Source organism: Salmo trutta, chromosome 6 (genome assembly GCF_901001165.1).
Source record: "Salmo trutta chromosome 6, fSalTru1.1, whole genome shotgun sequence".
NCBI lineage: Eukaryota > Metazoa > Chordata > Actinopteri > Salmoniformes > Salmonidae > Salmo > Salmo trutta.
In genome coordinates this window covers 9,385,410-9,399,034 of record NC_042962.1, presented here as the reverse complement: position 1 = coordinate 9,399,034, position 13,625 = coordinate 9,385,410, and the positions used below count along the sequence as shown (strand labels likewise).

Here is a 13,625-nt window from a genome sequence, read left to right as displayed (position 1 = left end):
ACCAAAATCACATTTCCTATAAGAAAAATGTTCTTACCTTGCTTGTTCTTCATCAGAATACACTGCCAGGACTTCTACTTCAATAACAAATGTAGGTTTGGTCCCAAATAATCCATCGTTATATCCAAACAGCGACGTTTTGTTCGTGCGTTCTAGACACTATCCCAACGCTAAATCTCGGCCACGAGCATGACGCAAAATATGACAAAAAATTTCTAAATATTCCATTACCGTACTTCGAAGCATGTCAACCGCTGTTTAAAACCAATATTTATGCAATTTATCTCGTAGAGAAGCGATAATATTCCGACCGGGAATCTGCCTGTCTGTAAACTGAGGAAAAAACCGAAAGCCGGGGGCGGGGCGTGTCACGCGCCTAAGGCTTAGTCCATTGACTGACCACTCAGCTTTTGCTCTCGTGTGCTTCAGCCAGGGCTTTGAATTACATCATTCCTGTTTTTCCCGGGCTGTGAGACTCCATTGTTGACGTGAGAAGTGTCACGTAAGAGCAGAGATCCTTTGTAAACGATAGAGATAATCAAGAAGGGCAAGAAATGTTCAGACAGGGTACTTCCTGAACAGAAGCATCTCAGGTTTTTGCCTGCCATAGGAGTTCTGTTATACTCACAGACACCATTCAAACAGTTTCAGAAACTTTGGAGTGTTTTCTCTCCAAAGCTAATAATTATATGCATATTCCAGTTTCTGGGCAGGACTAATAATCAGATTAAATCGGGTACGTTTTTTATCCAGCCGTGAAATTACTGCCCCCTAGATGTAAGAGGTTAAATAAAGGTGAAATAAAAAAATAAAACACTGTGGTATTTCACCTAATAGAGGGTAGTGCGTACGGCCCAGTACATCACTGGGGCCAAGCTTCCTGCTGTCCAGGACCTCTATACCAGGTGGTGTCAGACTCCAGCCACCCTAGTCATAGACTGTTCTCTCTGCTACCGCACAGCAAGCGGAACCGGAGCGCCAAGTCTAGGTCCAAAAGGCTTCTTAACAGCTTCTACCCCCAAGCCATAAGACTCCTGAACAGCTAATCAAATGGCTACCCAGACTATTTGCACCCCCCCCTTCTATGCTGCTGCTACTCTCTGTTATTATCTATGCATAGTCACTTTAATAACTCTACCTACATTACTTCAATCACCTCGACTAACCGGTGCCTCCGCACATTGACTCTGTACCGGTACCCCCTGTATATAGCCTCACTATTGTTATTTTACTGCTGCTCTTTAACTATTTGTAATTTGTTTGATATATTTCTTATCTGCATTGTTGGTTAAGGGTTTGCAAGGAAGCATTTCACTGTAAGGTCTACACCTGTTGTATTTGGCGCATGTGACAAATACAATTTGATTTAATTTGATATGGGAGTTTATCAATATTGGAGGGCAATATGTGTCTCTAATATGATCATACATTTGGCAGGAGGTTAGGAAGGGCAACTCATTTTGTGGGCAGTGTGGGCAGTGTGCGCATAGCCTATCTTCTCTTGCTCGCTGAGTCTGTATATATGTACAAAGCTTTCCTTAATTTTGGGTCAGTCACAGTGGTCAGGTATTCTGCCACTGTATACTCTGTTTAGGGCCAAATACCATTCTAGTTTGCTCTGTGTTTTAAAATAATTATTTTCAATGTGTCAAGTAATTCTTTTTTTTTTTCCTTATTTGTTTGGGTCTAATTGTGTTGCTGTCAAGGGGCTCTGTGTGGTCTGTTTGTGTTTGTGAACAGAGCCCCAGGGCCAGCTTGCTTAGGGGGCTCTTCGCCAGGTTCACCTCTCTGTAGGTGATGGCTTTGTTATGGAAGGTTTGGGAATTGCTTCCTTTTAGGTGGTTGTAGAATTTAACTTCTATGGGCTAGGTGGGACGCTAGCGTTCCACCCCCGGTACACCCTATCAACAGCAGGTGAAATATCAAGGGTGCCAAATTTGAAAACTATTAAATGTCATAATTCAAATTTCTCAAACATACAACTATCTTACACCCTTTGAAAGATAAACATCTCCTTAATCTAACCACGTTGTCCGATTTCAAAAAGGCTTTACGGCGAAAGCATAAAGTTAGATTATGTTAGGACAGTACATTGACAAAACATTACACACAGCCATTTTCAATGCAAAGACAGGCGTCACCAAAAGCAGAAAACCAGCTAAAATTATGCACTAACCTTTGACAATCTTCATCAGATGACACTCCTAGGACATTATGTTAGACAATACATGCATTTTTGTTCTATCAAGTTCATATTTATATCCAAAAATAGCATTTTACAATGGCGTTGATGTTGAGAAAATATTTTCCCTCCAATACCGCCAGTCAATCAGCACAACAAATTAAATAATTACTATTCGAAACCATTGGTAAAATATTATATTGTCATTCAAAGAATTATAGATTAACATCTCGTGAACGCAACCGGCTTGCCAGATTTAAAAATAACCTTACTGGGAAATCACACTTTGCAATAAACGAGGTGCTGTGTTCAGAAACATAGGCTAGGCGATACAGGCTAGGCGCCATGTTGGAGAGATCTAAAATCCAAAATACTATTGTAAATATTCCCTTAAACTTTGATTATCTTCATCAGAAGGCACTTCCAGGAATCCCAGGTCCATAACAAATGTAGTTTTGTTCGAAAAAGCTCATCATTTATGTCCAAAAAGCTCCGTGTTGTTAGCGCTACTCAAAAAAATGAACGACGCCCGCCGGACTTGTCTTCACCAAAGAGGGGGAAAAAAAGATTTACGTTCGTTCAAACGTTGTATAGCATAAATCATTAGGGCCTTTTTCAATCAGAACTTCAATAATATTCAAGGCGGACGATTGCATTCTCTTTTAATAATGGCTCTTTTCTGGATTTTGATAATTAGCGGTATCTGCCTAATTGTGCTCTGCATGCTTTATTTGGTGTTTTACGTTGTACACCGAGGATATTTTTGCTGAATTCTGCATGCAGAGTCTGTTTGCTGTTTGTCCCATTTTTTTTTGAATTCTTGATTGGTGAGCGGACCCCAGACCTCACAACCATAAAGGTTCTATAACTGATTCAAGTATTTTTAGCCAGATCCAAATTGGTATGTCAAATTTTGATGTTCCTTTTGATGCCATAGAACGCCCTTCTTGCCTTGTCTCTCAAGATCGTTCACAGATTTGTGGAAGTTACCTGTGGCGCTGATGTTTAGGCCGAGGTATGTATAGGTTTTTTTTGTGTGCTCTAGGTAAACGGTGTCTAGATGGAATTTGTACTTGTGGTCCTGGCAACTGGTTTTTTTTTGCAACACCATTATTTTGGTCCTACTGAGATTTACTGTCAGGGCCCAGGTCTGACAGAATCTGTGCAGAATATCTAGGTGCAGCTGTAGGCCCTCCTTGGTTGGTGACAGAAGTACCAGATCATCAGCAATCAGTAGACATTTGACTTCAGATTCTAGTAGGGTGCTGCAGACTGTTCTAGGGCCCAGGACAGAAGCACCAGATTATCAGCAAACTGTAGACAATTAATTTCAGATTCTAGTAGGGTGAGGCCAGGTGATGCAGACTGTTGTAGTGCCCTCAACAATTCGTGGATATATATGTTGAAGAGGGTGGGGCTTAAGCTGCGTCCCTGTCTCACCCCACAGGCCTGTGGAAAGAAATGTGCCTGCTTTTTAAAACATTTTAACCGCACACTTGTTGTTTGTGTACATGGATTTTATAACGTCGTCTGTTTTCCACCCAACACCACTTTCCATCAATTTCTATAGCAGACTCTCATGCCAAATTGAGTCAAAAGCTTTTTTGAAGTCAGCAAAGCATGAGAAGACTGTTTTGTGTGTCAGTTAGGGTGTGCAGGGTGAATACGTGGTCTGTCGTACGTTAATTTGGTAAAAAGCCAATTTGACATGCTCAGTACATATTTTTTCACTAAGGTAATGTACAAGTCTGCTGTTAATGATGATGCAGAGGATTTTCCCAAGGTTACATTTACATTTTAGTCATTTAGCAGACGCTCTTATCCAGAGCGACTTACAGTAGTGAATGCATACATTTCATACATTTCATTTCATGCATTTTTTTTTGTACTGGCCCCTCGTGGGAATCGAACCCACAACCCTGGCGTTGCACACACCATGCTGGCATTGCAAACACCATGCTCTACCAACTGGGGTCAAATTTGTCTCCACTTTAGTGGATTGGGGTTATCAGTCCTTGGTTCCAAATATTGGGGAAGATGCCAGATCTGAGGGTGATGTTAAGAGTTTAAGTATAGCCAATTGGTCTGTATATTTTATCATTTCATGTAGGATATCATCAACACCACAGGCCATTTTGGGTTGGAGGGTTTTTATTTTGTCCTGTATTTCATTCAATGTAATTGGAGAATCCAGTGGGTTCTGGTAGTCTTTTAATAGCTGATTCTAAGATTTGTAATTGATCATGTACATTTGAAGTTGGAAGTTTACATACATTTAGGTTGGAGTCATTAAAACTCGATTTTCAACCACTCCACAAATTTCTTGTTAACAAACTATAGTTCAAGTCGGATAGGACATCTACTTTGTGCATGACACAAGTCATTTTTCCAACAATTGTTTACAGACAGATTATTTCACTTATAATTCACTGTATCACAATTCCAGTGGGTCAAAAGTTTACATACACTAAGTTGACTGTGCCTTTAAACAGCTTGGAAAATTCCAGAAAATTCTGTCATGGATTTAGAAGCTTCTGATAGGCTAATTGACATCATTTGAGTCAATTGGAGGTGTACCCGTGGATGTATTTCAAGGCCTACCTTCAAACTCAGTACCTCTTTGCTTGACATCATGGGAAAATCAAAAGAAAGCAGGCAAGACCTCAGAAAAAAATTGTAGACCTCCACAAGTCTGGTTCATCCTTGGGAGCAATTTCCAAATGCCCGAAGGTATCACGTTCATCTGTACAAACAATAGTACGCAAGTATAAACACCATGGTACCACACAGCCGTCATACCGCTCAGGAAGGAGATGCGTTCTGTTTCCTAGAGATGAACATACTTTGGTGCGAAAAGTGCAAATAAATCCCAGAACAACAGCAAAGGACGTAGTGAAGATGCTGGAGGAAACAGGTCCTAAAGTATCTATTTCCACAGTAAAACGAGTCCCATGTCGACATAACCTGAAATGCCGCTCAGCAAGGAAGAAGCCACTGCTCCAAAACCGCCATAAAAAAGCCAGACTACGGTTTGCAACTGCACATGGGGACAAAGATCGTACTTTTTGGAGACATGTTCTCTGGTCTGATGAAACAAAAATAGAACTGTTTGGCCATAATGACCATAGTTATGTTTGGGGGGGGGGGAAGGGGGAGGCTTGCAAGCCGAAGAACACCATCCCAACCGTGAAGCACAGGGGTGGCAGCATCATGTTGTGGGGGTGCTTTGCTGCAGGATGGACTGGTGCACTTCACAAAATAGATGGCATCATGAGGAAAGAAAATTATGTAGATATATTTAAGCAACATCTCAAGACATCAGTCAGGAAGTTAAAGCTTGGTCGCAAATGAGTCTTCCAAATAGACAATGACCCCAAGCATACTTCCAAAGTTGTGGCAAAATGGCTTAAGGACAAGAAAGTCAAGGTGTTGGAGTGGCCATCACAAAGCCCTGACCTCAATCCTATAGAAAATGTGTGGGCAGAATTGAAAAAGCGTGTGCGAGCAAGGAGGCCTACAAACCTGACTCAGTTACACCAGCTCTGTCAGGAGGAATGGGCCAAAATTCACCCAACTTATTGTGGGAAGCTTGTGGAAGGCTACCTGAAATGTTTGACTCAAGTTAAACAATTTAAAGGCAATTCTACCAAATACTAATTGAGTCTATGTAAATTTCTGACCCACTGGGAATGTGATGAAAGAAATAAAAGCTGAAATAAATCATTCTTTCTACTATTATTCCAAAATGTCACATTCTTAAAATAAAGTGATGATCCTAACTGACCTAAGACAGGGAATTTGTATTGGGGGGATATAGGATATATATAGCACAATGAGGACATTATGTAAAATGTTCCTGTTTTGACTAGTTTAATAGAGTGGGTTAGGTCTGCCCTGTAACAAATTAGCATAACCCCTGAGTTTCTTCCCTGTTTTACACCTGGTAGTTTGGTGGATGGGACTACCAGCTCTCTGCAACCTGGAGGGCAAACAGTGGGTCCGTCTCCTCTATACTATGTTTCTTGTAGGATGACAATGTCTGTATTTCCAATTTCTTTGAAGTCTGGGTTCCTGCTCTTTAGGCTAAAGGCAGATGACCTCAGACCTTGTATATTCCAGGAAGAGATCGTAAAAGCTTTGTGTTCCATAGTGTTGATTTTGTGTGGTTTAGGCCCGGACCATCACTGTAGGTGTGAGCAGAGCATCTGATACATACCTCTTAGGTCGCAGGGTGGGACTTGGGCGGCTGTATTAGTGGTGGTTGGGCATTTTGCTCTGTTCACAGCTAGGGCATTGAGCTGCTGTCATGTTGAGGTCCTTACTGCGCCATGTGTTCCCAGAGTCGCCTCTTCACTTTTGACGTTGAGACTGGTGTTTTGTGGGTACTATTTAATGAAGCTGCCAGCTGAGGACTTGTGAGGTGTCTGTTTCTCAAACTAGACACTAATGTACTTGTCCTCTTGCTCAGTTGTGCACCGGGGCCTCCCACTCCTCTTTCTATTCTGGTCAGACACAGTTTGCGCTGTTCTGTGAAGGGAGTAGTACACAGCGTTGTACGAGTTCTTCAGTTTCTTGGCAATTTCTCAAATGGAATAGCCTTCATTTCTCAGAACAAGAATACACTGACGAGTTTCAGAAGAAAGTTCTTTGTTTCTGGCCATTTTGAGCCTGTAATCGAAGTATATGATGCTCCAGATACTCAACTAGTCTAAAAGCCAGGTTTATTGCTTCTTTAATCAGAACAACAGTTTTCAGCTGTGCTAGCATAATTGCAAAAGGATTTTCTAATGATCAATTAGCCTTTTTAAAATGACAAACTTGAATTAGCTAACAAAATGTGACATTGGAACACAGGAGTGATGGTTGCTGATAATGGGCCTCTGTACGCCTATGTAGATTTTCCATAAAGAATCTGCCGTTTCCACCTTCAATAGTCATTTACAACATTAACAATGTCTACACTGTATTTCTGACCAATTTGATGTTATTTTAATGGACAAAAAATGTGCTTTTCTTCCAAAACAAGGACATTTCTAAGTGACCCCGGTCTTGTGAACGGTAGGGTACATGTTTGTGTGGGTTTCTGTGTGTGTTGTAGGAACTCCAACGGCTGGAGACCATCCTGTCTTTGTGTTCAGAGCTGGGGCGATCGGAGCAGGACAGGGAGAAGGGTGTTGGTTCTAGTCCAGGTACCGGTGCCGGTCTAGCCAACATCCAAAAGATCAACCGGGAACTAGAGAAGCTCCAGGTCTCTGACGACAAAGAGCCAGTATCAGTCTTCTTCGACTTAACCGTTAACGGAAATGGTACCGGCTCGGAAAACGATTATTATGGTAACGACAAGGAGCGTCAGGTCCGACAGCGATGGAGCAGCGATCACCGTGACAACAGGGCGGAGTCGCCCGTCGTCACTCTACGAAGCTCTGCCTCCTCGCCCACCCCGCATCTACCGAGGACCAATCAGGTGAGACTTCTTCACTTTCTCACACTCTCTTTCTCCCCTTTCAGCCAACCTATCTGTCTCTCTCTCTTTCTCCCCTTTCAGCCAACCTCCCTGTCTTTCTCTCTCTGACACACAGATATACCTAAGGTGCTACTGCTGTCCTTCCTCTGAGTAAAGCTTAATTAAGCCTTGTTAAATGATTGACAGGAGGCAAAGTGTTCATCACCTGGCAACCTGTTAACGAGACCTCAGGTCAGGCAGTCCTTACACAAGCTTAATAACAGCCTTTACGAAGCTTAATGTTGCTTCTCATAAGAGTTAAAGGAGAGAGGGATAAGAGTGGTAGAGAGATCCCCTCTCACCATAAAGTATTACAGAGGAAAACACACACTGGCCCTGGCCACATCTCAACGCCTCCTTCTACATTGCTTAGTTCTGTTGTGGAAACTCCTCTGGAATCTGACTTACTCTACCATTTAGGATCCACATATTTTATCTACTCGCAAAAATGTCTTATCTTCTTAGACCCCCACAACAAGCTTTAGAGGTCAGGGTCGTTTGTTCTAGTGAATTGGTCTTCTATTTACCGTGTCAGAACCTGGAGGTGCTGGATACTGTATTTCAAGTTAGGTTTCTGTGCAGCTGTGAGAGTAGGTCACAGGAGATGTGTGTGTGGACAGCTAAATCCAACCAATGAAGCTATCACGTTAACACCTAGAACATGTCTATGACCACAGTGTTTTTTTTAGCCCTTGTTCTGGACGACCTGTAGTGGGTGCAGGCTTTTGTTCCTGCTCAGCACTAACACGCATTAATCAACTAATTATCAAGATCTAGATCAACTGAATCAGGTTTGTTCTGGGCTGGGAACAGACAACAGCACCACCAATATCTCTCCAGGACCAGTGAATAAAGAACTTAGCATAGATTCCATTGTGAGAGTGTGATGTCATCTTTAGGCGCTGGCAGAGGAGGGACGGCGGAGGAAGGAAGTGACCCGTGTGGAGGAGGAGAGGATCCAGGTGCTCAACAACATGGACAAGCTGGAACAGAAGATCAAAGAACTGGATAACCAGATGGACGAATCACTCAGAGAAGTAAGGAGGGATGGGGGAGGGAGGGACAGAGATATAGGGGGAGGGAGAGAGGAAAGGAGGGAGGGAGAGATGTAGAGAAAAAGTTGGGTAGAAAGAGGTGAGAGAGACATACTTACTGCCTCTCCATCCAGGTAGAGGTGGACACACTCACTCCCCCTCTCTCCATCCAGGTAGAGGTGGACAGACTCACTCCCTCTCTCTCCATCCAGGTGGAGGTGGACAGACTCACTCCCTCTCTCTCCATCCAGGTGGAGGTGGACAGACTCACTCCCTCTCTCTCCATCCAGGTGGAGGTGGACAGACTCACTCCCTCTCTCTCCATCCACGTGGAGGTGGACAGACTCACTCCCTCTCTCTCCATCCACGTGGAGGTGGACAGACTCACTCCCTCTCTCTCCATCCAGGTGGAGGTGGACACACTCACTCCCTCTCTCTCCATCCAGGTGGAGGTGGACACACTCACTCCCTCTCTCTCCATCCAGGTGGAGGTGGACACACTCACTCCCTCTCTCTCCATCCAGGTGGAGGTGGACACACTCACTCCCCCTCTCTCCATCCAGGTGGAGGTGGACACACTCACTCCCCCTCTCTCCATCCAGGTGGAGGTGGACACACTCACTCCCCCTCTCTCCATCCAGGTGGAGGTGGACACACTCACTCCCCCTCTCTCCATCCAGGTGGAGGTGGACACACTCACTCCCCCTCTCTCCATCCAGGTGGAGGTGGACACACTCACTCCCCCTCTCTCCATCCAGGTGGAGGTGGACACACTCACTCCCCCTCTCTCCATCCAGGTGGAGGTGGACACACTCACTCACTCCCTCTCTCTCCATCCAGGTGGAGGTGGAGGGTGCCCTGGTGCAGGCAGAGCAGGAGGCGGAGCTAGCAGCTCTGCAGCAGGAGAGAGATGCTGTGGAGACACTCGACACCAAGATGGCCGACATGGAACAACAGGCACAGGACCAGAAGACTCAGGTGTGTGTCTGTTGTAACACTGAGTCAACTGGGTTCACTAGGGGCAACTCAACATAAGGGAGGGAGAGAGAGAGAGGGAGACAATATGGGTGGGTGTGTACGTGCTGTTACATGAAGTTTGTAAGAGTTTGTGGTGTCATAAGCACTGTGTGCATGCAGTGGTGGAAAATGTACCCAATTGTCATTCTTGAGTAAAGCTACATTAATAGAAAAGTGAAAGTAACCCAGTAAAATACTACTTGAGTAAAACTCTAAAAGTATTTGGTTTTAAATATACAGTGAGGGGAAAAAAGTATTTGATCCCCTGCTGATTTTGTATGTTTGCCCACTGACAAAGAAATGATCAGTCTATAATTTTAATGGTAGGTTTATTTGAACAGTGAGAGACACAATAACAACAAAAAAATCCAGAAAAACACATGTCAAAAATGTTATAAATTGATTTGCATTTTAATGAGGGAAATAAGTATTTGACCCCCTCTCAATCAGAAAGATTTCTGGCTCCCAGGTGTCTTTTATACAGGTAACGAGCTCAGATTAGGAGCACACTCTTAAAGGGAGTGCTCCTAATCTCAGCTTGTTACCTGTATAAAAGACATCTGTCCACAGAAGCAATCAATCAATCAGATTCCAAACTCTCCACCATGGCCAAGACCAAAGAGCTCTCCAAGGATGTCAGGGACAAGATTGTAGACCTACACAAGGCTGGAATGGGCTACAAGACCATCGCCAAGCAGCTTGGTGAGAAGGTGACAACATTTGGTGCGATTATTTGCAAATGGAAGAAACACAAAAGAACTGTCAATCTCCCTCGGCCTGGGGCTCCATGCAAGATCTCACCTCGTGGAGTTGCAATGATCATGAGAACGGTGAGGAATCAGCCCAGAACTACACGGGAGTATCTTGTCAATGATCTCAAGGCAGCTGGGACCATAGTCACCAAGAAAACAATTGGTAACACACTACGCCGTGAAGTACTGAAATCTGCTCAAGAAAGCACATATACATGCCCATCTGAAGTTTGCCAATAAACATCTGAATGATTCAGAGGACAACTGGGTGAAAGTGTTGTGGTCAGATGAGACCAAAATGGAGCTCTTTGACATCAACTCAACTCGCCGTGTTTGGAGGAGGAGGAGTGCTGCCTATGACCCCAAGAACACCATCCCCACCATCAAACATGGAGGGGGAAACATTATTCTTTGGGGGTGTTTTTCTGCTAAGGGGACAGGACAACTTCCCCACATCAAAGGGACGATGGACGGGGCCATGTACCGTCAAATCTTGGGTGAGAACCTCCTTCCCTCAGCCAGGGCATTGAAAATGTGTATTCCAGCATGACAATGACCCAAAACACACAGCCAAGCCAACAAAGGAGTGGCTCAAGAAGAAGCACATTAAGGTCCTGGAGTGGCCTAGCCAGTCTCCAGACCTTAATCACATAGAAAATCTGTGGAGGGAGCTGAAGGTTTGAGTTGCCAAACGTCAGCCTCGAAACCTTAATGACTTGGAGAAGATCTGCAAAGAGGAGTGGGACAAAAACCCTCCTGAGATGTGTGTAAACCTGGTGGCCAACTACAAGAAACGTCTGACCTCTGTGATTGCCAACAAGGGTTTTGCCACCAAGTACTAAGTCATGTTTTGCAGAGGGGTCAAATACTTATTTCCCTCATTAAAATGCAAATCAATTTATAAAATTTTTGACATGTGTTTTTCTGGATTTTTTTGTTGTTATTCTGTCTCTCACTGTTCAAATAAACCTACCATTAAAATGATAGACTGATCATTTCTTTGTCAGTGGGCAAACGTACAAAATCAGCAGGGGATCAAATACTTTTTTCCCTCACTGTACTTAAGTATCAAAAGTAAATGAAATTGCTAAAATATACTTAAGTATAAATCATTTTAAATTCCTTACCAGACGGCACCATTTTCTAGTTTTTTTGTAAAACATTTACAGATATCCAGGGGCAAGCTTCAATACTCAGACATAATTTACAAACGAAGCATGTGTTTAGTGAATCCACCAGATCAGAGGCAGTAGGGATGACCAGGGATGTTCTCTTGTGTGTGAATTAGACCATTTTGCTGTCCTGCTAAGCATTCAACATTTAACGGGGTACTTTTGGGTGTCAGGAAAAATTTGTGGAGTAAAAAGTACATCATTTTCTTTAGGAATGTAGTGAAGTAACAGTAAACATTGTCAAATATAAATAGTAAAGTACAGATAACCCAAAAAACTACTTAGGTAGTACTTTAAAGTATTTTTACTTAAGTACTTTACACCACTGTGTGCATGATATGTAATGTGAGCCACATATTGTCAAGCTAAACACATACATACAGTACATTGATTGGCATGTGACTAGATGACTTGGTATGTGTAAATCCCTGTCATGCTGTCTCCGGTCCAAATATACAGCTGTTAATTCACAACAGGGTCATGTGGTTTGGTGAGAAGAATGCCCCTCTCCCCACTGGTGTGATTACTACCTCTGAGGGTTTAGAGCAGTGGTTCTTAACCTGGGTTCGATCGAACCCCAGGGGTTCGGTGAGTCAGTCTCAGGGGTTCGGCGGAGGTCAAGACACACACCCGACTCATATGATTCGTGATGACACGCCCCGCTTGGCCATCATTGGCTGCAGGTGATCACGCAACATCGCTTGGCCTATCTGTGCTGCAGGGAATTTGGCGCGCTCAGTAGTCGAATTGTGACTGTCGTGATGGTACGTCGTGTGATTTCTTTCTTAATATTTTAATCCCTTCATACTAACTATGTCGAGCAAAAAAAGAAAGTGGTCAGACGAATATGTACAATATGGATTCACATGTATAACGGAACGTGATGAGAGTCAGCGTCCTAACTGCATGATTTGCAATGCCAAGTTGAGCAATTCTAGTCTAGCACCGGCAAAACTAAGAGAACACTTCCTTAAGCTGCATGGAGATGGACAATACAAGAACACAACGCTCACTGAATTCAAGGTGAAGAGAGCCAGATTCGATGAAAAGTCTACTCTGCCTGTTCTCGGCTTTGTACCCATCAACAAACCGATCCTCACAGCATCGTACGAAGTTGCTTACCTGATCGCAAAGCAGGGCAAACCACACACCATTGGTGAAACACTCATAAAACCAGCTGTGTTGAAGATGGCGAATATCATGCTGGGAAAAGCGGCTGAAGTTAAGTTATCCCAAATTCCTCTTTCAAATGACACCATTAGCGACAGAATAGAGGACATGAGCAAAGACATCTTGGCTCAAGTAGTTGCAGATCTGATTTCAAGCCCGGCAAAATTCAGCCTTCAACTCGACGAGACCACAGACGTTTCCAATCTAAGCCAGCTTGCTGTATTTGTGCGCTATGTGAAAGACGACGTGATAAAGGAAGATTTTTTTTTATTTTGTAAGCCTCTTACGACAACAACTAAGGCAGCCGATGTGAAGAAACTTGTGGATGACTTCTTCAAAGACAACAATCTTTCGTGGGATATGGTTTCTGCAGTTTGTTCGGACGGAGCTCCAGTCATGCTGGGAAGGAAGAAAGTCTGGTTTTGGTGCGCTAGTGAAAGCCGATGCACCACACATCATTGTTACGCATTGTATTCTGCACAGGCATGCGTTGGCAACAAAAACCTTGCCTCCAAAACTGGCAGAAGTATTAAAAATTGTAGTGGAATGCGTGAACTATGTGCGAAATAGTGCTCTGAGGCACCGCATCTTCAGTGAGCTGTGTAAAGAAACGGGCTCTGAATTCGAGGTACTTCTGTACCATTCTAACGTTAGGTGGTTATCCCGGGGACAGGTGCTGAATCGGGTTTTTGCCGTGCGTGTGGAATTAGCCCTGTTTTTGCAAGAGCACCAACATCGTCATGCAGATTGCTTAAAAAAATTCTGAGTTCATTCTCATTTTAGCGAGAATGAACT

The 13,625-nt window shown here is 43.6% G+C and overlaps 1 protein-coding gene across 2 annotated transcripts in view; it reads left to right on the top strand.

The window, feature by feature from the left end:
• Nucleotides 1–13,625, top strand: part of LOC115195376 (pleckstrin homology-like domain family B member 2) — a 68,029-nt gene that overhangs the window by 27,963 nt on the left and 26,441 nt on the right. For both annotated transcript variants that reach the window (XM_029755172.1, XM_029755171.1), the window contains exons 5-7: nt 7,281–7,646; nt 8,585–8,722; nt 9,560–9,697. In XM_029755172.1, coding sequence (XP_029611032.1) covers nt 7,281–7,646; nt 8,585–8,722; nt 9,560–9,697 — 642 coding nt within the window. The remainder of the gene's footprint in view (nt 1–7,280; nt 7,647–8,584; nt 8,723–9,559; nt 9,698–13,625) is intronic.